Below are 25,917 nucleotides of genomic sequence, written 5' to 3' on the forward strand. Positions count from 1 at the left end.
CATTCATTTTCTATAATAATCTTGTCTTATAAAGGTTAAACTTAATTTTTTGTTGACTGATTTTCATGTTATGTTAAATATTATATATGTTATATAACAATATTTTATTATAACAATAAAAGAATATTGAAACTAACGATGTCATTGTAACGGAGTTTGAATATATATTACTTGAAAAGGAAGCTTCAATCAAGAATATTGAAATTCTTGATTATTTGGGGCCATGGTCTATCTAAAGTTGGTCCCAATTCATCACATATTGCTCTTGGGGGGTCATAAACTAGGCTCCCTTTTTCTTGATTTTCTTCTTTTCGTGGTAACCTTTCACCTTAGTTTTTTTATTTGATATTTGGTATCTGTTTTAAAAGTCTGATTAATCCCGATTCATGACATATAAGACCATTAAAAGGAAAAATACTTTTTATCGGGATTTCTTTTCATTTTCTGAAATTCGAAATCTCTAGATCAAGGTAAAGAATCATATTCGGTTCTTCACAATACCAAGATATACTTGAATATTAAATAAATTAGTATACCTTTTATCCCAACTTATGTGTCATTATTTATTTATTTCCTTCTGTCCTAAAAAAAATTATTTACAATCATATAAATATCTATGATTTATTTTAGATCACAAATTTTCAAAGTCTTTCTTTCATTTTTCATGCCCAATCAATCACCTTCACATAAATTGAGAAGAAAGTAATAGTTATGGAGTGCTATATTTATGAGTAACAAAAAGAGGAGGGAATGTATGTATGAGCTATGAAAGAGTCAAATCTTGAAAACTATTGTATTAGTAAAAATATTGATAGCTCGATCCTTTTCCATACATGAGGTCATAAGTTCTACATTGAGTGTAAAAGAACTTTAACGCTATCAAGTCTCTCAAAAGATAATTACAGACGGGAAATCAACTACGATAAGTAAGATTAGTTACTTTAAAATAGATAAATAAAAACTATTTACATTACCAAATAAAAAGATCATTTTCTTCTACTATATTTATAAGTGGTCATAAGAGATCACTTCCTCTCACCTAGGACTAATACGCGAGTTTTTATATAATCTGTGCTTAGAACTTAAACTCATTTTTTATGGTATGCTCTCACCATCTTCTTAGCATTTCAAATCTTATTGATTTAGTTAAAGTTGAAGTAAACTGCTTACCCACTGCCATCACCAGCAGACAAACTCAGTTAAGAAAAATTTCTAAACATGATTAACCATTATTTGATCTAATTATTCAACACAACAGTATCTATGATAGACACAAAGTGAGTAAACAGAGACTTCACTAAACAAAGTTTATGGGAAAGTTTACAAACAGTTAGTACATTACATCAAAATCTCTAATTTGATGTTTTACCAGAATACCACCTATGAGGAATAATTAGTGGGGTGCAAAAATCGAATCGAAAAAAGTGTTATTGTTTTATTGCTATTGGGTTAACAGTATTTTAATGGTTTTATAAAAAAAAATTATCGGGTTAACAGTTTGATATTGGATTTTAATATTGAGTTATTGCGTAAACCAATAACCCATTAAGATTGTACTAATCTACTACTTTTATCTGTACATAAATATTAAATATTAAATATTAATCTTAATACCTTACTAGTTACTTTGAGTTCACAACTTCACATTATACAAAATGTCAAAACCTAAAGTAAGAACCTTGTTCCTCCTAATTTCTCTATGTTACACTTGTATAGTTCTTTTCATATTAGATATTATTATTTCTATTTTATGAGCATTTGTAAAGTTATATTATTGTCTTGTCGCATCAAACGATCTGTTAGAGAAATCATATATTTATTTTATAAGTATTTTCTTATTGGTTAAACCGAAACCGAACCATTGAGGATCAAAACGGATAAACCGAAAACCAATAAAAAAATCTTATTAATTTTGTTATTGATTTAGCATATTTAAAAACCAAAAACCGATAAATCAAATCGATAATACATAAAACCGAACTGACCGATCCAACTGATGTGAAATAATGGTCACCACTGGGTTTCGAGAGGGTAAGATGTATTCAAACCCTATCACTATCTTTGTAAGGTAAACGGATAGAAATGTTGTTTTCGATAGACCTTCGGCTCAAAAGAACAAAGATAAATGAATAGAAATGTTGTTTTCGATAGATCTTCGGCTCAAAAGAAAGTGTCAGAGTTTTTCTACTCCAAATGTTTACATAGCAAAGAATATAGATACACTTTCTTTTAGGCATATAAAGCGAAGAAAATATAATAATAAAAAAACTTTTGGTGGGGATATTTTTCAACAGTTCACTACAGGGTGTATAACAGTTTATTTGTTATAGTTGTGTACTTTATCTTGCTTCATCTTAGTATAAATAATAGATATACACAATGTTAGATATAGAGTATAACTTACAGATTCATCCGAACCCAGTAACTTTGACTCGATTACTGTGTATATGGTAAAAACTCACTAAATACATACAAATAACAGATTTCGATCTTGTAAATCAAATGTGATGTGGTAAAATCCTGAACTTGAACGCATAATATTCAAATTCTGGATCCGCATCAGCACGTACAGGATTCATTGAGGAAAAGTGGTTACAAGTTTATTTGGTTGACATAAGATGCCAGTTTATCTTCAATGAATTTCCTTATACTAGTTGCATCACCTTGTCGAACGATTCTTCCATCTTCCATGTACACTGCACCATCTGCAAACTCGAGTTCTTCCAAGCGATGAGTTACCCACAATGCGGTAATTCCTTGAGAGGTATCCATGGAGTTTCTCATTGCTTTTATCACTCCAATCTAGCAAAAGTGGAAGGAAAGAAAAACAATTCACTCGTAAAATTTATCTATTCTAGATAAAAGAATTTCCGTACTAAACACTAAACAGCATGTTGTTCTTCTCCTCATCGATGGAGTAAATTTAGAAAAGCTTCCTTCCTCTTCCGGGTAACACAAAAGCCAAAGGCAAAAAAGGAATTGAAAGAATATAGAACAAGGAAAAGGAATAGCATGTCATGCAGAGTACCCGAGTCAGTCGAAGAAAAATACTACTTTAGTTTGATGACGACACTGCAGGGCACATTAAGTGAGGCGAAGCTCTCAATACATTTTGAGCCTCGCTTCAGGGCTTAAGCGTGCTTGCCTTTGACAACACAATATGGATAGCATTAATATATTTTACACTGGTTATGCTACCTCTCTCTGTTGAACATGAGCCAAAGTTACAAGTTTGTGAAAATCTCTTGTGCATAGGATTTCACTTGAATGATTATCTTGAGCAGTTTCAGTTCAAGAAAATACCCTTTAGGTGCTTTCCTTTGATAGTTCTACAGTTGGATAGCACACTAATATAGGGTGGTTTGGTACGTGGGATAAGGATAATAATCCCAGGATAAATTTGGGATTAACTTTATCCCATGTTTGGTTTGAGGTATTAGTTAATCCCGGGATTATTTTATATCCCAACACTTCTACCAAAATTGTGGGATTACTATCCCATATAGAAGGTGGGATATATTTGCTTATCCTATCCGGCATACCAGACGATCCCTACATATTTAGGTGACCAGAGTGAAGGATTGGATGCTACAAAGTGAGATAAAAGTTGAATCAGATTATACCTGATCAGTTTCATCCAAAAAAGTAGTCAGTTCATCAAGTAACAAAACTTTGCAAGCTTCCGCCAAAGCACCAGCTGTAGCAACCCTTTGTTTTTGGCCACCGCTAAGAGTGTGAACTGGTTTCTGTTCAGTGTAAACAAAAGCACAGATGTGAGAGCAGTTCGGTATAATATGTTAGGAACTCAAGAAACCATACCTGAAGAACATACTTTCAAATATTCATACATCCCAACTGCATCCAAAGCTTTTGCCACCCTAGTCTTAATCTCATTTGGTGTTAAGTTCAATTTACCAAGACCAAAAGCGACATCAGCTTCCACTGTTGGCATCACGACCTGTAAGCACAAGAAATAAAGAAGGTCATGCATTTCAGAGCAGAATACTTACTTAATATGTAGTCGTGGAAAGTCCAATTCATAAAAACCATCCAGTGATCCAGACAAACTAACATAACACATAACGCAAATGTGGCAAATGTGGCAAATGTGGCTAATGTGGCTAATGTGGCTCTCTGCTTTAGCCGCACCAAGCACAACATCTGTTTTGCAGAGACCTTGTGAACTCATCATGCCAAAAGCATGTGAGGCTATGATAAGAAGCCTTGTAGATTTACCATCCAAAAGATAAATGGACCGATGTAGCAAAAACTCCATAGATTCACATTCTCGAATCAGTAAATGCAGAGTACAGAATCATGACAGACACCTGTGCTACTAAATGACTCATAAGTGCAATGCCAAAATGATGAGGACTTTGTTACCACATATTCTGGAGGTTTTACGAAGATGGATAAACTGCACCATCCACCCAAATTACGGTCATGCAGAGTAACAGACCAGTATAATCAGCAATACAATGTAGAAAGTAAAGAACTTTCCAGATTTTGCCTACTTACAGGGCTTCAATAAAAGTTCTATAATAACTTAGTCCTTATGACAGAAAATTGCTGATTTTTTTCAAAAGTGATGGTCTTTCCAAATCTAAACTCAATTGGGATATAGTTCAACAAAAGCCAGAAAAACCAAAAGCATAATTACATCAGTAGGATAGTTATCAAGGGGACTTGATTCTCTAATATGAAATAAAGCTTATACAAGATGAAGCACTCAATCTTTTGTAGTTCACTAACGATTAACATTCTCTTTGTTATAATGTCAGTGTCTGAGCCAGCTTACCTTGACTATTTCACTAGGTACTAGTTACCTCACACCAGCACAGGTACCTGGTAACACATTGGCTTAAGCAAAGGGAAAAAGATCGCCTAGGCCTTTTTTTGGGTCTCTGCTCAGAATTGAACTCATCTTCCGTGGTTTTCACCCACTTAATTGACCATTAGGCAACATCCTTAGGCCCCCCTTGTGTTTTACATCCATTTGCAGTGGTTCCATTAAACCCCAATCCTCAATTATTGAATTGGTGTGATAAGAATCCTTTTTTTCCGAAAAGATTGGACTGAGGCGAGTTTAAATGGAGTGACATGGATAGTGGAGATTTATATAGCTGACCGACTAGATTGGAATTGAGGTGTATAAGTTGTTGTTGTTGTTGTTGTGATAAGTATCTCGAATCTCGAGATTTAGACCATTAATCTCACAATTCATTTATTATCAACAAGTTAGAAGTCATCAGCACAATATGGGAATCCAATCATTCTCGCTTAATCATCCAATTTAACCCACAAAAGAGGGCCACAAATCCGAAGACAACTGAAAATTTGGCAGCATTACCCTCTAAAGGCAACTTAGAACAAAAAACCTGAAAATTGCTTCAAGTAACAGACCTGATGATCAGGATTCTGATACACAAAGCTCCTTGGCCTCTCCACATACAAGAACCCCTCATCTGGACTCAATAGACCTGCTAATATCTGAAACAATTTCACCCAAAAAAGAACAAAACACAAAACCCCATTAATTCTGACAGACTACAACAACATACTAATGTAATTCCACAAGTGGAGTTTGGCGAGGATAGGATGTACACAAAGCTTACCCCTACCTTGTGCAGGTAACTAGATAGTTTCCGATAGACCTTCGGGGCAACAAAAGCATAAACACAACATTGATAGAAACATAAGTAGTAACCACAGCAAGATAGTAAGAAAAAATCGAAGCATAAAAGACAACAACTAGTATTAGAAAACTAAAAATGAGAAATACGAAAATAATAAAATATTAAAAACACACTAACATACCCAATATAATCCCAAAAGTGGGGTTTGGGGAAGGTAGAATGTACGCAAACCTTACCTCTACCTTGGGGGGTAGAGAAGTTTTTTTCCAATAGGCCCTCGGCTCATGAAAAAGCATATCAAAGAAGATACTATAGAAAGCATGACAAAGAAAAATAAAAATAAAAACTACAATAAAATAGTGCGATGATCAAAGTACAAGAGACAATAGAAAGTAACTAACATAAATTACTACAACTACAAGTATGGAAGGATAAGCGAGAAAAAGTTAAACCACTAGCTATCCTTCTAACTTAATTTGTGTACTCCATAATCTCCTATATAAGGTCGTATACTCGATAAGCTTCAATTGCGACACGTCACGTATAATCACATCTTCCCAAATAATACTAATACTACTGGTTTAAAAAAACCGCAAAACTACCTACTACTAGTCTTCTAAGCTAATCCTCGACCACCACACCTTCGTATCAATTCTAACAGACTAACAACCAAAAAAAAAAAGTCCTAGATGTATATACCTTTAAAAGGGTTGATTTTCCACAACCATTAGGTCCCAAAAGCATCCAGAATTGTCCAGAAGGAACTTGTAGTGAACAATCTTTAAGAATTGGAAGTAATTTTCCTTGTCTTGACACAACTGAATAGCTAAGATTTTGAGCATCAATTGCAAAACTGTCAGTCATTGCGGCATTTCTACAAACACATGGTAAGCAAATTATGGTATCAATAACAAATGGATATTTCCCAAAAAAATAAAAAAATTAACGCAAATGTGAGGAAACAGAAATTGCCTGTGACAATTAATGGGTGGCAATTGCAGAGCTGAAGCTCGAACACAAACAGACTGTATCATTTTTACCCAACAAAAACTCGATTTCAAGCTTGTCTATGGCTTTTCTGAAAAAAAATTGTACTTAAATTATGAAGTATTTATGTGAAGGTGTTCGGAATAAGAGTGTCAAATAAATTGAAACACAAAAGTACTTCACCAAATTGAGAATGTGAGATATATGCGGACCTTATTCCTATCTTAGTGAGGTAGCTTGGAAAGTTGTTTCTCATAAACCCCGAATCAACAATGAAACAAGAAAAGTAGATAGTAAAATAGCAACACACATTGTCCTTCGGGATGACTCAGTTGGTTTGGAGGGTGGTTATCCACACGAATGGCCCGCGATCGATTCCCCCTCAATGTCTTCTGAGTCGAGCCTGTCGCATAGAACATGCCTAGTGCGGTTTACATGCCCTTTGTGGTTTGCAGGCTATTACACAGTGGAGGGTTAACCCAGTGCGCATAAAGTGCTCACCCAAAGGGCAAAGGTTGTGGCAGAGGTTGTAGCGACTGCGAGTTATCCTTGGTTTATCCAAAGAAAAAAAAAATAGCAACACACTACGAAGCAAATGAAATAACATATAGTACCACAAAATAAAGAATAAGAAACTTTAGTGATTACTAACTATTAAGTACTACTTTCCTTCCATACATAGCAACTTTTGTTACGTAGCGGTTTATTCTCAATATGAAATTTTCTGATGTGAATTTAAATTTAGTCGAACTTCAATATGGGCATCGCACACCAAGTAAAATAAAAAAAAAACTACTAACTACTAAAAGGAGGGGAAGGGATGAGGCTAGCCCTTCGCATACAGTATTCGACTATTTACTAATTGTCTAGTATTTTAATTTTCTATCTTTATCTCATCTCTCTCATCTTGTGTACTATAGGATCATTTACACCTGGTCTCTTATGACCATTTCAATGTATCTTTAAGCAATATACAATATTTATACACTTGTTTTTCTTTCTATTCCAGCATTTATATTAGTTCAATTGTTAAGCAAGTCTAATTATATCAATCATTATGTATGTAGTATATATTTAACATGTATTTCCTTCCAACAACTTTAAAAAAATAAAATAAAAATATACATCACTCAAACACTGTGACCTAGACACCAGGCCCAAATAAAGTATTGGACTGGAGTTGGTGGGCTGCGCTAGGCCCGTGCAGTAGTACAACGTATGGGAGACATGAAAGCCCAGGTAGCAAGCTATCTTAAAGGACGCTACCCTTTTAAAAAATCGAGTTAATATCGTGTAAGTCGATAACTCACATCTTAGATATTAAACTAATAAAAATAGCTCTAGACTCCAATATATCATAAAGGTCTGTGCAATATAACAACCTAGTATACAAGTAACTGACTTGTCTTATACATTCTAATGGGCTTAGCAAATTTTTCCTAGCCCAATGTTTTGCTTAATAAATGAAACTCACATGGATTTGCATATTCGATCGTCATGATTTCATAGCTACAAGTAAGGAAGATGAGAAAATAAATATTTTATAATGAAGGCATATAAGTCATGAAAAATCGACACGACTTGCATTTCAACCTAGTTATCATATTGGATAACTCACAAACTTAACTTGTTTGTAGTGACTCAAATCTTCACGCATGATACCTCATCTCAACTTAATTTTTTTCAACCTCCCCTTTATTAATTCTATTTTGCTTATGATACCTCTCTTTAAAAAAAATTCTATCAAAACATTGTGCCCTAGCTCCGAAATGAAAAATGGATGAAATGATGTGAGTATCAGTTGATTCGGATATTAAAATTGAGTTAACATAATTAAATTTAAAAATTTGCGAGACTTTATATTATACCTCTATCAATTCATCCTTTATAAATTCTAAAAGTCAAGCTTGTTAAAAAAAGCCATTCATTATTAACAACATAGTCAAAAATCATCAAAAAGTGGTTGTAATTGATTGCTATTAGTTGATTTTTCTGCTCTACAAAGTTCAATATTATTAAGAACAATATAATTAATTAAAAAGTATAGATTTATTTGATTTTGAATTTTTGATGAGAAATCATGAGGACCACTTTACTATTCCTTTTCACATGGCTTTTCTTCTGTTCATACTTGTGAATAGTATACACGTACATTTATTTTATTTTTTTCAAAAAATGTCCTCTTTTTTCTTGTTTGTTGTTTTTCAATAAAATGACTTGAGAGTTTTTTTGTCTGCTTTTAGCTTTGGAAATTGGGATTCAACAAACGAATATTTGATATTTTTATATTGTAATTATAGTTTTTGTCATGTTTTATAGAAGAAAACTTAACTAGTGAGATATGCCATATTTGATGCACTAGTTATTATTAATAAGGTGTACCAACTTATTGAAAATTTTGAGTTTTGAGTATTTGAGAATAGAAAAACTTTTATTAAGAACATCGACCTTAGAAATAAGCTCTATGCATAAATTTGAATTTAATCGAGCTCTAATGTAGATATCAATATCGAGTCAAAAACCAATTTTTTTTTCTTACAAATAACGTATTTGTGTCGATAAATATTTTCTAAGATAATAACTATTAGTTCAGTGACCATTTAAAAAATTAACTCCTTATCTATGTGTAATAGAGAGCTATAAGTAAGAACATGAAACTTATCAATATAGATTGTGGTGGGATAGTTTGGATCGCTCCACCATTTATTATAGTTCTCGCCTTCTTGGATTCGAGCATCTAGGAAAGGAGGAAATGACGCTGGAAGCGTGCTCCCAAAATGAATCCCACAATGCGTGAATCTTGATTTAGTTGAGGCTCGATACAGATACCAAGAAAGTCATGTTGGAAGCATCGATCTCATTAATGAGTCATGCAATGCGTGAATTTTAATTTAGTCGAGGCCTAATACTGATACCAAACACCATACTATAAAATAAAATAAAACATATTTTTGGAGTATTTTGAGAAAATGACCTAACTTCTTAAAAGTAGTTGACTATCAAAACTTACTACTTGTAAATGATTTCATTTATGATTGCATTTTCTTTGTATTTTTATCCAAGAGTGCAATTCCCAATCCATGAGCCAAAATGGACCATGATAGTGATAATTATATTGCCAAGTAGCTACATTACAAATAAAATTGATTTTAAAAGATCTCAAAGTGTCAAGACATTCATAATTATATTGATAATTTGAACTAATCTAACAGCTCATAAAAAGGTGAGGACAATTGTATCAATTAGAAGAAAGAGAAAGGACAATTAATCATGAAAATGATGGTTCATTGTGGGAAAGTCCAATCATGCAATTCATTAAAGTGTAACAAATAAAAATTCAATGAAGAAACTAAACCCTTTTTAATCATCAAAAGTCAAAATTTTCACACTTAAACGTGAATTGAGATTTAATTAAATTTTAATTTTTACCACTCAAACGTGAATTCAGATTTAGTTGAATTTTAATGCAGATATTAAAATATTGGGTGAAAATTAGAAAAATAGTTAATTTTTAAACCCAATTTTGCTTGTTTTTGTTTATTGGGATTTTTATAAGAAATTTTTATCGGTTGTCGCTTTTTAAGAGTTATTTATTAAATAATTTGTTTTTTTAATAATTTATGAATATTTTAGATCATAGTTTAAAGATTTATTCCGGACAAACTCAAAAACTTACGAGAAGACGATAGATTATAATCTAAAATTTTGTAAGTTATTACAGACAATTTTAATGTTTTGTTAGTAAAATTCAAAAAATACATGAGCAACTATTAGACGGAAATTTAAAATTGTTGAGGAGTGTACTTTTTCAAAAGCTATATTTATACAACTTTGTTAGGGACAAAATTTAAATACGGCAAATAAAAAGGACAACAAGGACCATAACAAAATAATTATTGTGATCTCTCTGTTATAATTTATATAGCATTGTTTGAATTAGAAAGTCAAAATAAGTTTTTTTTTAATATATTTTTTCATATATTTTTAAAATATTTTAAATTGTCAATTATATAATTTAGTTTATAGTACTTTTGATTATTATTAAATAGATAAATTTTATTTTTTAAAAACTTACAAGCTCCATATATATTCAATTAGCTCACAATTAACATTAAAAAATTGATTCTCAAAATTTAAACAACGCAACATAAATTCGAATAGAAGGAATAATAATTTTTATTTTCTTATAAATTTTAACTAATTTAATATAATCAATAGTGTAAAATGATTATACGTTTGAATATATTATATATACCTCACGATTGAGTAAAAATAGGAGTAAAGTTTAAGTGTATATATATATATTATCTTTTCTAAATTTTATTTATAAAATTATATCACATATATTATTATCGTTCTACCAAATTCACAAGGCCATGCAAATGATATTTATTACCAAACTCAAATGAAATGGAAAAATAATGAAAGATTGGAATAGCATTCAAAGTGAAATGGACAATGCAATTAATTAGTGATAGCTATTAGCTCTATTATTGCATGATTGCACGGCACATTGAAGGTGACCCCCTTGGTCCATATTCCTTTTATTTTTTTCGCTCGGTGTTTGGAGCCTATATTCAAGTTTCAACTAAATTTGAATTACATATTGCAGGGCTCATTCTGAGGTGACACTCTCAATAAAATTTTCTCCATATCTAGGACTCGAATTTGAGGCTTTTAATTAAAGGTGAAATAGTCTCACCATTGCACCACAACTCGTATTGATTGATCCATATTCATGACACCATTGTTTCAAATGACTTATCGTAGTCGAATTCGGAATTTTAAAATTTATATGCTAGCGCTTTAATTTTGAAAGTATACATCAAGATATCATAATTTGGTATCAGCTAATAACTTAATATTCTAATTCATTTTTGTTGTGTCTGGTGGACAATCGATATTAATGAACATTTTATAAACAAATTGAGATGTCTAAACGTGGACATACTTCTAAAGTTAAAAATGCTTTATTTGGCTTATAATTATAATAAAATACATGATTTAATCAAGTGCAAAAAAATAAATCTCAGGTGTATAATACTTTACCTTAATATGAATTTTTTTAACGTAAATCTAAATAAATTGAGTATTAAACAGATACCTTATGAAGAAAGAAAATAGAATAATCGAATTTAAAAATAGATACCACGTGTAGAAAGAAAAATAGAACACTTTATAGTGGGAAGAGTAGGTAATATGTGTGTGGAGTCCCTACCAATTACTAAATGTTGGAACAAATTAAATAAATTGGCATTTTTTAAATTTATTACTCCACCGACAACTTTTGGTGCTATTTACCAACACTATGTTTAATTATATATTTTTTTCAAAATAAATTATATAATAAGGTTGGAACATAAGTCAAAAAGCACTAATAATGTAATCAACCTTAATCAAATAATAATATGTTTCTGTAATTATATGCACTATCTATGTTACACGTTTACACCTTTTAATTCAAAAATCAAAACCCAAATCTTGGGATTCTCTTCATTTATAAAAATAAATGGACGAGTTTAATTGAATTTGAGCAGATTAAAATAAGTAAATTATTAATTTACTCGAAATTATTTGAATTGAAATGAAAGGAAATAAAAAGAGAGGTAAAATCCAATCGTACATTTTTATTAGTATTAATTATTTTATTTATTTTTAAGTATTTAATAAAATATTATTTTTCTTTATATATGGTTTTATATAACATATTAAACTAAACAAAATATTTTTTTGATAAATTTCTCATAAATCAATTTGAGATGGCGTTGATTTTAATGAACTGAAATAAACCAATCTAATAAATGAATGGATCAATAACTAATCAAATTTGAACGAATATATTGAGCGACTTATGATTTAAATTTTCCCACTTCTTAACGAGATAGGTGTAAGACTATCCATCCTCTCCACATTTTTGATGTAAAATTATCCTAAGTATGTTATTATTATTATTATTGTTATATATATTTTTTATTTTTTTAAAAAAAATTGATGGAAAAAGGCAAAAAGGAGTCTTGGGATTGGGATTGCTTGGTAAGAATTTGTCTACCACTTTTTCCCTATTTGATTCTATAAATATTTTGATTAAAAAAAAAAAGATTCTATAAATATTAGTAGTATTAACAAACTTTCTGTCTTATGAAAAAAATGCACAACTATAACTTGAGTAAAGTCTCTGTATACTTTAACAAAAGAGTACGTATAGTTTTTTTTCATCTGATATTCGATATTATAGGTTGGATTATACTTTATGTGGATTTATATTGTAAAAAAATTATTTTACGATAAAAGTATTTTTCATTGAATGCAATTTAACAATTCGAATCCAAATCTCTAATTAAATAAAGAAAGATATTTATTGTTTTATTATTAATAACGAAGATAGAATTTTCATCGAAAAAAAATAAAAAAAGAACTCATAAAATCACTTGAAACGGCAAATACTTCACTAACGGTGTGACACACAATTGATCTCATCTACCTGGTAAAGTTTCATCGTCCTTTTCACGTGACGTGAAAGTCTGTAAAACGGAAACTGACAACAACAAAAATAGCACACACATTTATGATTTAACTATTTATTTTTCATGTCGAAGTCAAAATTTTCAAATTATAAAAAAATAAACTCATGAAAAGTTTTAAAAATAACTTCTCCGTATACTCATTTTAACTATAACATGTATAATTAGGGATCTCAAATTTTCAAATTTGAATAGGGAGAATTGAAATTTCTTTTAGTAGAAATTAATTTTCTTTTTAATTTTAGTAAATTATACTATATTATACAAAATTTAAATTAATTGTTGAAAATATTATCAAATACTCCCTCCGTCTCATTTTATGCGAGGTAGTTTGACTCAGCACGAAATTTAAAAAAGAAAGAGAAACTTTTAAAACGTGGTCCAAAATGAATGATAGAAATTTATGTGGTTGTAAATCATTTCATTAAGGGTAAAATAAACATTTTATAGTTAAATTGTTGTCATTCTTTTTTTGTACTAACTAAAAATGAAAGTAAGTCGCATAAATTGAGACAAGTAATAAATATACTCTCTAATAGCTTAAGTTTTTAGATGAGATGACATTTCAACATGATATGCAAAGATCTTGAAATCAATCTCACCGTCACTCATATAAAAAAAAATTCCACATAAATCAGGCAATTTAAATAAAATGGTCACACACTTTAACCTACAAACCACTATTTACTTCACAACTACTAATGTCTACCTACCAAAGAAATTACCACGCCATTCTCAATTTTCACCTTACATTACAAACGGTAAAACAAAACAAAAAATCCTTTATCCAATTGAAAGTGATGACTTAAACCTCTTTCTTAATTATACATATTCACCTCACATTACAAACGGTAAAAACAAAAAAAAATCTTTATCCGATTGAAAGTGATGACTTAAACCTTTTTTTTTATTATACTATATTTATTCATATTGAGATACGATTAAATTCAAAATCTCCTGAACAAGGAATCTCAAACCAGGAAAAAGAATATCAAGAAATTTCAAATTATTTCACCATAACCCATATTCATCATTATTGAACTTTTCTGTTTATTATATCCGACAATAGTCCCTTATAATTCGAAAGCTTTAATACATCGAGCTACCTTTTTCGTTCTGTCAGCAGAATCAGCGGTAACATAATTTTCACTTTTCATGCAAGAATATTACTCTGTTTTTATACATTTTCTTATATAACACCCAGAAATCTAAACTGGCTAAAATGTCTGCTTGCTTTTAGTGTTTTGAGCCGACAAAACTAAATACTCTGTATTTATTATCTGTATAATTTATAATTCATATGCATTGAAAAAACTCATCATCATCATCAGTATTGTACAGTATTGATAGTATAAAGCCGTCCAGTATTGCAGAAAATGATGAACAAAACGACGATGACAACGTCATTATTATAATTAATTATAATATTTTTTTTGACATTATTAGTTGTCGTGTCGTCTCCGATAACTTCATCTTCATCCTTAACAATTTTGATTCCCTTTTCAGTTTTCATACTTTTAAGCAAACAACCATAAAAAGTGCAAAAGCAAAAAAAAACACCCAAAAACCTCTGGTTCTAACAAAGAATTACTCAGTACATTGTTTTGGGTATAAATAATTTTGGGATTTTTTTGTATTAGTTGATCGGAAAATCAAGGATTTTGGCCGGAAAATCAGAAATTTCGCCGGAAAATGGAAAGAAAAAGTGGGTATTGTTTATCAGTTATAATGTTAGTGTTTGGAGTGGTTTTCTTGCATTGTTTGGTGATGACGTCATTTGCCGCTAGTGTGACGTATGATCACCGGGCATTGGTTATTGACGGAAAGAGAAGAGTTTTGATCTCCGGTTCAATACATTATCCTCGGAGTACTCCTGATGTGAGTTTTTTTTTTTTCTCAAAATAAAAAAAATGATTTTTTTTTATATTTTTTTAATCTATTGTTTGTGTTAATGCAGATGTGGCCAGACCTTATACAGAAATCAAAAGATGGAGGATTGGATGTTATAGAGACTTATGTTTTCTGGAACCTTCATGAACCTGTTCGAAATCTGGTAATTTCAGCTCTGTTGTTGATCGGGATAAGGTCTGTGTATACACTATCCTCCCCAGACACTACTCGTGGGATTACAGTGGATTGTTGTTGTTGTAGTTTGACTCTGGGGCGGAGCTAGGTGAGGCCGAGGGTTCATCTGAACTCTCGTTGGGTGAAAAATTATACTATTTATATATGATTAAATATGATTAAAATGATGTTTTATGTATATGCAGTAGGTGTTGAACCCTATTTGGCTTCTTCATATGTTTACTTATTCATATGTTGAACCACCTTAGTGAAAATCTGTTCGATAATCTTCAAATCATGACTTCGACTATGAGTGTTGTTGCTATTCTTTGCTTCAGTTATGGGCCAAGAATAGGAAAGAATGGAAATGTTCCTACTTTTAATGTTTCTTATGTTGAGTGCTAACAAGTTTTGATTGAGCAAATAAAGTAATGAGTTGTTTTCCTTTTAATAAAGTTAGAAATCTTGAGCTAGACAAAAATGAGTATGGAAAGTTCCCATTTTTACCTATGTTGCTCAGACTTTCCAAAAATGTTGTCGCACCCGGCCAGGATCCTCAGAAAATGCACAATTTTTGGAGGATCCTATTGCACCGACCGCATTTTTGAAGAGTCCAACGTAGATTTTTACTGTTTCGAGTTCCAAGAACTTGATTGAACTTATAAAGTAATGAGGTTGTTTTCCTTTTATGTGATGAACACGACGAAAATGGGAATAACTGATGTGATGAACACATTTGCAGTATGATTTTGAAGGAAGGAAAGATTTGATTAATTTTGTGAAGTTGGTGGAGAAAGCTGGCTTATTTGTTCATATAAGGATTGGGCCTTATGTTTGTGCAGAATGGAACTATGGGTAAGTCTATACTCTTTTTGCCATTTTTCAAATATTATGGATTTTGCTTTACCGCTAAATTGATGGTTTTGATCTATTTTGAGACAGTGGGTTTCCTCTTTGGTTGCATTTCATTCCTGGAATTGAATTTCGAACCGACAATGAACCATTCAAGGTATTCCCTTTGTGAGATTAGTTAGTTTTTCCTTAGAGATACTGGTTTTGGAGTTCATGACACGAGGGCTTCGTGTTGCAGGCAGAAATGAAGCGATTCACGACTAAAATTGTTGACATGATCAAGCAAGAAAATCTTTTTGCATCCCAGGGTGGGCCGGTTATCTTGTCTCAGGTTAGCCTCTCATAGTGATTCACTACATTCGGAGTACTGAGAAACGAGTTGATATTAGTTGCTCTTTGTTATTGTTTTGAGTACTAAAGATGCTTTGTTGACCAAGCAGATAGAAAATGAGTATGGCAATGGTGATATTGAGTCTCGTTATGGTCCTCGTGCCAAACCTTACGTGAACTGGGCAGCATCAATGGCTACGACTTTGGATACGGGAGTGCCATGGGTTATGTGTCAGCAACCAGATGCCCCTCCTTCCGTTGTGAGTTTTTCATATCTCCACCTTGTGTTTAAGCGATTGAAAAAACACCTTGAGAACCCCTGTAGACTATCCAACTTTTTTGACAATTTGTACAGATTGCCACTAAGGTAGTTATTAACTTTCTGTGTGTGCTGTGATAATGACAGATTAACACTTGCAATGGATTTTATTGTGACCAATTCAAGCAAAATTCTGATAAAACACCCAAGATGTGGACTGAGAATTGGACCGGATGGTAAGGCATTTGGGTTTTTAGTTCTTTAATAACAGATCATATCTGGTGCTATTCAAAATATCCCAAGTTTCTCTTACAATTCCACTTTTTTGAATTGTTTGGAACATAGGTTTCTGTCTTTTGGTGGTCCTGTCCCTTACAGACCTGTGGAAGACATTGCTTTCGCTGTGGCTCGATTTTTCCAGCGAGGCGGAACCTTCCAGAACTATTACATGGTACTATATGAGTGTCTTGATTAATAGTTCCCTGCCTGTAATGACAGTTGACAGCTGAACTAAGTCTTATAAATGATATTTACTGCTTTTTCGGACAGTACCACGGGGGAACTAACTTTGGCCGAACCAGTGGTGGACCGTTTATTGCAACTAGCTATGACTATGATGCTCCTTTAGATGAGTACGGTATGGTTCCTCTCCCTCTTGACCAATCTTGATTTCCCTAGCTTGTTATGGGCTTATCATTTCACTTAGGTGAAAATCTCCATTGCGAAATGCAGGGCTTATAAGACAACCAAAATGGGGTCACTTGAAAGATCTCCATAAAGCCATAAAGCTTTGTGAGGCTGCAATGGTGGCAACTGATCCAAACATCACTTCTCTGGGCTCTACTATAGAGGTATATTTACCTTTGTCTAACATGAAAACTGTACTTCCAATCACTCGTGAAGAATTTTTCAGTTGCTTCTTCTAAAATAGTAATGCAATTTGACCAATGGTTCAACAAGTTTAGAATTTGTTGTGGCGTGTATTGTATTGTAAGACTGCCAGTCTACCAGATCATAAGCTGCTGATGCTAGCATATCTGAGTTTCACTGTATATTCAAACCTATTGCCGCCCAAATGATCCTAAAAAGGATTGTCTAAGCATGCCATACTACTAATGGCTTTAGAAGTCAGGACTCAGCGGTAGTATAACAAACATCCTTGAACCATCCCGTCTCTTTTTCATTTTGCCTTCTTCACCTTCTTTGTTATTTCGTATATTTCACTTAAAAACAACACAGAGAAAAAGAGAAGAAGGAATTGTACAGATATCATTACTTTTGTAAGGAGAGCTTCACATTATAAACCACAATATCTTTTCTTATTTCAGGCCAGTGTTTATAAAACTGATTCACAGTGTGCTGCATTTCTCGCCAATACTGCTACGCAATCTGATGCGGCTGTGAGCTTCAATGGAAACTCATATCATTTACCTCCATGGTCCGTCAGCATTTTACCTGACTGCAAGAATGTTGCTTTTAATACTGCAAAGGTTTGGCTCATAATCTTGTCTAGTCTGAATCATAGATATGTGGTTGTTGCAGCTCAAGCTAATGGTTTTACATTTCTCCGTGACAGATTAATTCTGTATCAACCATCTCAACATTTGTTACTCAGTCTTCAGAAGCTGATGCATCTGGCGCATCCCTATCAGGTTGGACTTCAGTTAATGAGCCTGTAGGCATCTCAAGTGAAAATGCATTCACAAGAATGGGGTTGGTGGAACAGATAAATATTACAGCTGATAAAAGCGATTATCTCTGGTACTCCCTGAGGTAAAAACAGATATATACTACAGCAAATTGCATCAGCTCCACTTTTGTAGTTTCTAATCAGCAACATTTTATGAGAATAATAGTGTTCTCTGTTTGCACGCATGATCCTCATCTGCTCTGAAGTTCACTTTTCTTACATCAATTCTAATTTTTTCCAGTGTCAATATAAAAAATGATGAGCCTTTCCTTCAAGATGGATCTGCAACGGTACTTCATGTGAAAACACTTGGTCATGTTCTTCATGCTTTCATTAATGGAAAGCTATCAGGTAACGGAAATAAATGATGCTTGATGACTACCTGTTAGTTACCCAAGACAATGAGAAGTGTACTGCAATGATTTATAGTAAGACTATTCAAGGTGCCAAAGCAAAAAAAGTAGCTGAAGCATGTTAAGTGGTGATATTGTATTTTAGCATTTCTCTTGTGGTTGCTGAAGTCAGCAGATAATTCATCCTTGTTGGAGCAATAGATAGTGGAATAGGCACTATATATGATTTTCACTGCCCTTTAAAGTAAGTTTTACTGTGACAAGTTGTTCTTACAATGCTTAACATTTTGCATAAACTTTATGATTGTTTGTAGGAAGTGGAAAAGGAAACAGTGGACATTCTAACTTTACGATTGAAGTTCCAGTCACCCTTGTGCCTGGAGTAAACAAAATCGACCTGTTGAGTGCGACTGTGGGACTTCAGGTTTGAATTTTCATTTATCCTGTCGAAGATTTGTTATCTGCCATATATTCTTTTGGTCCCTGATTATTAACTTTTACTATCTATGAAAAACTTCACATTGTTATAACTTCCATTTTAGAAGCATGATCTAATACACACCTGATATTGACTCCAGAACTACGGAGCATTCTTTGATCTCAAGGGAGCAGGGATTACCGGTCCAGTGCAATTGAAAGGTTTCAAAAATGGCTCTACTACTGATCTTTCATCGAAGCAGTGGACATATCAGGTTAAGTTAATAGGTCCATAGGATTTCATTCCATTTTCGATCTTTCATTTCCTTCTATATTTTCGACAAATCTCTGGTAGCATAAGGTTTTTAATTCTGAAGGATAATCATATTGACGTTGCCTATCATGTGTACTTTGTTGGTCAGGTTGGATTGAAAGGAGAAGAAATGGGCTTATCTAGTGGAGGTTCTACACTTTGGAAGTCACAAACTGAATTGCCTACAAACCAACCATTAATATGGTATAAGGTAATATGTGTTTCAGATATATGCAATTTAAGGATAAATGTGAACATTTTGACATTTGCTTCTTTTCGATATGCTCCTCCTTGAGTTGAGGGCTATCGGAAGCAGCCTCTCTACCTCTCAAGGTAGGGGTTAGGTCTGCATACACTCTACTCTCCCCAGACCCTACTTGTGAGTTTACGCTGGGTATGTTGTTGTTGTTGCACATCAGTTATGTAACCTTGTTTGAAGATTTTATTTGATGGAATGAATAGGCTACAAATGTTCCAGACAGATTTGCGAATAGAATCAGAACAGATTTGCCAAAGTTCCTAATATTTACTAGTTATAATAGGCTAATGTTGATGAACTCAAATCAAAAGAACACATCGTAGAGCAATATTATCAAAATACTCGTTTCATCTGCTCGTATATTTTACTTGAAAGTAGGTTGACAATAAAAGAACTCGGGATTCTTTTCATGACTGTTGGTTCGGTATGTTAGCAATATGCCTCTTATAATGAACTGATATAATCTTGTCTTTGTATGTGAGTACCTATCCTTAGGTAACAGTTGTCCAAATCTTTCGATTAGTCCATAACTAAACTACAAGTTTTGTTCATTTAGGCAAGTTTTGATGCTCCTGCTGGTGATACCCCTCTTTCGATGGATTTTACTGGAATGGGGAAGGGTGAGGCATGGGTGAATGGGCAAAGCATTGGTCGATTTTGGCCTACCTATACTGCACCAAATAGCGGTTGTACTGACCCCTGCAATTATAGAGGAGGATACAATGCTAACAAATGTCTCAAAAATTGTGGAAAACCATCACAGCTGCTGTAAGTATTTAGTACATTTCAAGTGTTTAAAAGTTTACAGAGAGTATCTGGTGAAATGTTTCGGTATATCAATTCTAGTTAAGCAATCTTGAATGTAACTTTCATATTTAAACTTTGTAGATACCATGTTCCTCGTTCATGGCTGAAATCCAGTGGAAATGTCTTAGTGTTGTTTGAGGAAATGGGCGGGGATCCTACGAAGCTGTCTTTTGCAACAAGAGAGATACAAAGTGTATGCTCAAGAATATCTGAGGCTCATCCACTTCCAATTGATATGTGGGCTTCGGAAGACGATGCACGAAACAAATCAGGGCCAACTCTATCTCTTGAGTGCCCTCATCCTAATCAAGTCATCTCTTCAATCAAATTTGCAAGCTTTGGCACTCCTCAAGGAACATGCGGAAGCTTTATCCATGGTCGATGCAGTAGCAGCAATGCTCTTTCAATTGTAAAGAAGGTTAGATCCAGTTTATTTGATCTTAGGTATCCTAGTTACTTGAGTTTCATACCTGAATTATAAGGTGTGCGAGTTTTTAACTGAACTATCACCAAATATTTATCGAAACACACCTCAACTATCAGTTGTTCCATTTTCCTACCTGAACGATGGTGACAGTTCAGGTAGGAAAAGGGGACAACTGATAGTTGAAGTGTGTTTTGATAAATAAATGGTAGTTCAAAGTAGGAAAAGTGAAATCTAATAGTCCGGGTAGGGAACTCAAAACAACTGGGATACTTTAAGTGTGTTTTTGACCGGTCACTCAATAAAAATTAAACTGGTAGATCCAGTTTGAAATATCTCTAACCAAATTTCAATTCTGCCATCTTTGCAGGCTTGCATTGGCTCAAAAAGCTGTAGTCTTGGAGTTTCAATAAATGTATTTGGTGAGCCATGTAAAGGAGTCGCAAAAAGTTTAGCTGTAGAAGCTTCCTGTACATGATGCCTCACGGAACTAATGGACCGAGAAGGCACATTCCTAAGTGTAAAAGTGGTAGAAGGTCAGATAAACTATTACTAAGTTACAGCTTCAGAAAGATAGTGTTTAGCTACTTGTGCGTCTCGGAGAGGAAGAACACTTTGGCTTCCCTCACCAATTTGATGAGATTATAATAAAAGAAAAAAAGCTTCAATACTTTTGCTTTGCTCTCCAACTTGATGAGATTATAGTTTAGAAAAAAATTGCCTCATGGATGTTTCATCAAGCAGAGTATAAGCCACATTCATAGATTGATATATCATAGTAAACTCGAAAATTTCTGCGTAATTTTCGCATCCTTTATTCACATATTTAGTAACACATCCAAATACAATCAGATTAATAGCAATATTTTAGTCAATACACAATACACTTATTGGTTAATATCTTTATCAAGATTATCAAGCTGAGGCCACACTTGAGGGTCTTTGGAACCTGCATTTCTTGCAGATAGCTGAATGAAGTGATGGTGTCTGATACTTGTCTTCCCCACCCATGATTGGCATCGGCACCCCTCTCTTGACTGGACTAACATATCCCGGCTGGTAAGTCTTGCCAAGAATTCCTTCGACGTCTTTAGATAGATTGAAAAACTTAAATTGTGTCTCTAAGTGAGCAAAAGCATCATCTGCTGGTAGCTGATAGTTGTGAACCTTGTTTTCTTTTTCTCCAATGGGGACTACCTTTACATCTAATTGCAACAGTCCGGAAACTGTGACCCTCACACTGTTAAGATCATCTGTCCTTTCGACCACGACTGATCTCTCAGCAGTGTCAACATTCCATTCTGCATCTCCATCTGTTGGGACATTAACTGTCTCACCGTTCCACTGTACAATAAGAGCATCAACCTTATCATCCCAATGTGACACTTCCGTTGCTCCTACGACTAATGTATGGGTGTCAAACATGACTGACAATGTTTGAACCCATGTATAGTCGCGCTTCCTTCCCTGTGGTCGTGTCCCAATTAGATGTGCATTAATGTGGAGGTTGTCATCTGAAACAATGGCAAAATCGGTTTCCTTTTCTCCATGGAAGTAGAACATCACCCCGTCACCACCCACAAATCTAGGATCATAGCATAGAGCACCATAACCATCACACCTAGGTAGTCTCCCTGTCAAAGAAGTGAAAACTTTGAGTTCATTTAGCGGGTCATCAAGAAAACAGTATATTTTAACAGTGTCAAGTTTGTCCTACAGTATACTCGTGTCGTTTCATACGTTCATTTAGACAGACACTTTTAAATTTTGTGGTCTAAAACTAAAGAGAATGAGCATATAGTGCTTACACTTGCAAGTTGCTTCACACTTGCTGCTGCAATCAATATAGCATCCCTTCTGCTTCTTGTTCTGTTTAGGCTTCCTTTGAGGACACTCTGTTGGACAGGTAAGAGTTCTGTAGTAACAAACTCCCTGAACGGTGCAGAACGCACGTTCTTGCCCCGTACCTGGCAATGGATCCAATGCAACATAACCGGGATTCGGAGCAACTGCATTCACCTCCTTACCTTTGCCTTCTGGTTGATCAGCAATGGTTACTTGTGAAAAGATGGATAAGAGTAGCAGAGTCACTATTAGGCACAAGTTTCTCTTATCCATCTCTACTATGACTGTTGTTGATATTTTTTCTGTTTTTTTTGTTTGTTAGTTTGCTATTTAGACAGAAAAATAACACTTATGGATGGAACAAGAGTTGATAGGGTTGCTATATATATGTTTAGAAATTGGTGTTTGGACTTAAAGTAAGGCTTAATTCATGGGTTTTTTTTAGCTTCATGCACATGATGAAACAACTAATGTTGCACAATATGCAATGTGCTATGAGTTTGACCAAATGAATGGTGGATATAGATATAATTAATAAAGATTAACAGGGGCGTATATAGGATTTAAGCTCTATGAGATCGCGATTTCAGTAGATTTTTACATATAAATATGTGTTACGCATTGAAAGTAATAATAGTTCAGATGAAACCGCAGCTAAATGGTTGCATCCTCCCATGACAAGTTATGGTTTTGTTTGGCATTAAATTTTCCATGCCTTATTGTAGATTGAGAAAAGTATTGAAAACATTCTAAACTTAACGTGAATAGTTAGTTTCATTCCCGAATTATTGACAGCCTTAAAAACAATCATTTACTTGACTAACTGAACTTAAATACACTCATGATCTTGCAACATGAGTGAAATATACCCCTAAATTCTTGTGAAGTTTAGGAGTGTTTCCCAACACTTCTGTCGGCTTTTTATTAAGAGTCTCATGCTCCTACAAGAATTTGAGACCACTTGCTATGTTATGTGGAAGATCGGGGTGTATCTAAGTTTAGTTAATCAAGTAGAGGAGTGTTTTTAAGGTTAACAATAGTTCGAGGACGAAACTAATAATTTGTGTCAAGTTTAGGGGTGTTTTCAATACTTCTCTCTTGTAAATTTATACTCTGATCCCTCCGATCCATCTTACTTATCATATTTTTCTTTTACACGTCCCTTGAGAAAAAAATTAACAATTACTGTAATATTCTTGATTTTTTAGAATGGCCATTATTTTGGATCAGTTATTTTTAGTAAGCACGATAACTAAAATGGATTTGAGGGAGTATTAGAGGTCAAATGTTATAGATTACAATTATTTATATATTCCAAATAGAACATTGTTTTAGATGTGAAACTTTGTACTGGATTACTTTTTTTTTTCTTGTGCAAACATTCAAATAAAACTTTATTGTATAAAGGTTCCAAATTAGAGAAGAAAAACAAGTAACATATAAGAGTTCATTTGAAGACAAATCTTTGACTATGGAAACATTCTAAAAACTTATTTATGCATGGCCAGCACTTGCTTAATGTACAATTGTTCAAGAATACCTTTGTGCTTTTAGTGATTGTGACATTAGTTTTCCATTTGGAATTATTCCATACATTGTTAAAGATTGTGCTCGAGTGATAAGTATTCATTCATTGTTAATCAGAACTCTCGAGTTCAAACTGTAGACTGAAGTTATCTTTTAGTGAACAATTCTATAATATGTGATTGCGTTCGAAAACTCATGGAGTTACAAATGCAGTTCAAACTCTTGGAGTTCAAATTGACAAGTGTTCGAACTCTAGTTTTAAAAAATGGAGATTTTTCATGTTTCAATTATGGTATTTGAATATAATTTTTTTTTTCAAGTTAACTAAATGTCGCAAATTTGTGCATTGAATCCGTAGTAAAATTATAATTCACGGGTCGAAAAAGTGACAATTTCCCTCATTTCTCATGCGTTACCTCCTTAGTTGGTCTATGTAAATATTTAGTTAGATCAATAGGCTTCAAATATCGAGTGGTTAAATTGAAAGAGAAATATAAATCAATTTTTTCGTGCCGACCACATATCAACTAGTAGTTTCTAAATGGGAAAGAAATTTAAAGTAAAAAACAATATTGTGCTCTGCTGGAAAATAAAAATTGTTAAAGTAATAATAAACAAATAATTTTCTTGAATGTCAAAAGGAAAAAAAAAAAACTTAAATGCAACATAACTTCACATGGAAGGAAGTCAAAGGTAAATTAATGGTCGTAAAAATCACGTAGTATCAAATATTATTTTATTTTTTATGGCATTGGATCTCAAAAATCTAAGAAGCACTAACAGTACATTAAAGAATATAATTAACATAATTATGAAATTAATAGACTAAAGTTTTTAAAATTAAATTTTAGGGATATTAGCACTTTAGTCCCTCAGTTACTATTAAATTCTAATTTTAGTTCTTGTAATAGACGACTCAATACATTTAACCTTCAATTAATCAAATTATACGCTTTTAGTCCCTTTATGTAAGGAATATGTTACCCTCAAATATACAATAACACTGCAAACTTAATACAATAAATGGGTAATTAAATGATAAAACAATTTATAATTCTAAAAATTTATGAATATTTTCAATAAACGGATTGAAAGTGCATATTTCGAGTAATGAAAGGTTAAATGTATTTAACCATATATTATAAGGATTGAATTAGAAATTACCAATAATTAAGGAACTAAAAATGTAATTAACCCTTAAATTTAATAATTATGACACCATATAGTAGTCATATTTTTATTTTTTGAGATCTGAAAAGCTGTGGTTCAGATCCTTAAAAAACTACAAAAGTCAGCAGCTTAATGCTTTTAAATTACTCTTCCAATTAAATAATTTGCTTCTTTTCTACTTCTTTTTTTCAATATTTAATAACCCCAATCCATGCACCCCATGTGATGAGTTTGGCTTGCGGTGGGGGGTAGAGGGGGGAGGAGTTGTTGCTAACGTAAAAACGTAGATTTTTTTTTTTTTCATTTCTCATCCGATATTGAGTATCCAATTATAAGACATATTCATAAACATACGTATGATTTTTCCAGGTTTAGAAAAATCGATAATTTTAGCTCAAACCTTTTATGTGTTAGAACGAATATAAACAATTTGCCAACGACAGGAATAAGAGTGGACTAAAAA

At 33.0% G+C, this 25,917-nt stretch overlaps 3 protein-coding genes across 3 annotated transcripts; 1 reads left to right on the forward strand and 2 right to left on the reverse strand.

Moving 5' to 3' along the window:
* Positions 1–2,407: 2,407 nt before the first annotated feature.
* LOC102604119 (ABC transporter I family member 10, chloroplastic) lies at positions 2,408–6,780 on the reverse strand. The gene is made up of 6 exons (XM_006340089.2): positions 6,609–6,780; positions 6,336–6,510; positions 5,404–5,490; positions 3,833–3,958; positions 3,624–3,746; positions 2,408–2,802 (listed from the first exon to the last, which is right to left on the reverse strand). The coding sequence occupies exons 1-6, from the start codon at positions 6,668–6,670 to the stop codon at positions 2,593–2,595; spliced, it is 783 nt and encodes a 260-aa protein (XP_006340151.2). The 5' UTR covers positions 6,671–6,780; the 3' UTR covers positions 2,408–2,592.
* Positions 6,781–14,419: 7,639 nt separating this feature from the next.
* LOC102604796 (beta-galactosidase 8) lies at positions 14,420–21,585 on the forward strand. The gene is made up of 19 exons (XM_006340091.2): positions 14,420–15,022; positions 15,102–15,197; positions 15,951–16,063; positions 16,151–16,217; positions 16,299–16,391; positions 16,501–16,650; positions 16,797–16,885; positions 16,995–17,100; positions 17,199–17,286; positions 17,382–17,500; positions 17,978–18,139; positions 18,226–18,422; positions 18,581–18,690; positions 19,007–19,116; positions 19,271–19,384; positions 19,532–19,633; positions 20,238–20,449; positions 20,570–20,906; positions 21,283–21,585. Exons 1-19 carry the CDS (start codon positions 14,837–14,839, stop codon positions 21,388–21,390), a joined length of 2,559 nt encoding a protein of 852 aa, XP_006340153.1. The 5' UTR covers positions 14,420–14,836; the 3' UTR covers positions 21,391–21,585.
* A 118-nt stretch (positions 21,586–21,703) lies between these two features.
* LOC102604462 (uncharacterized) lies at positions 21,704–23,187 on the reverse strand. The gene is made up of 2 exons (XM_006340090.2): positions 22,721–23,187; positions 21,704–22,546 (listed from the first exon to the last, which is right to left on the reverse strand). Exons 1-2 carry the CDS (start codon positions 23,028–23,030, stop codon positions 21,828–21,830), a joined length of 1,029 nt encoding a protein of 342 aa, XP_006340152.1. The 5' UTR covers positions 23,031–23,187; the 3' UTR covers positions 21,704–21,827.
* Between the last annotated feature and the right edge of the window lie 2,730 nt (positions 23,188–25,917).

Source organism: Solanum tuberosum, unplaced genomic scaffold (assembly GCF_000226075.1).
Source record: "Solanum tuberosum cultivar DM 1-3 516 R44 unplaced genomic scaffold, SolTub_3.0 scf00017, whole genome shotgun sequence".
NCBI lineage: Eukaryota > Viridiplantae > Streptophyta > Magnoliopsida > Solanales > Solanaceae > Solanum > Solanum tuberosum.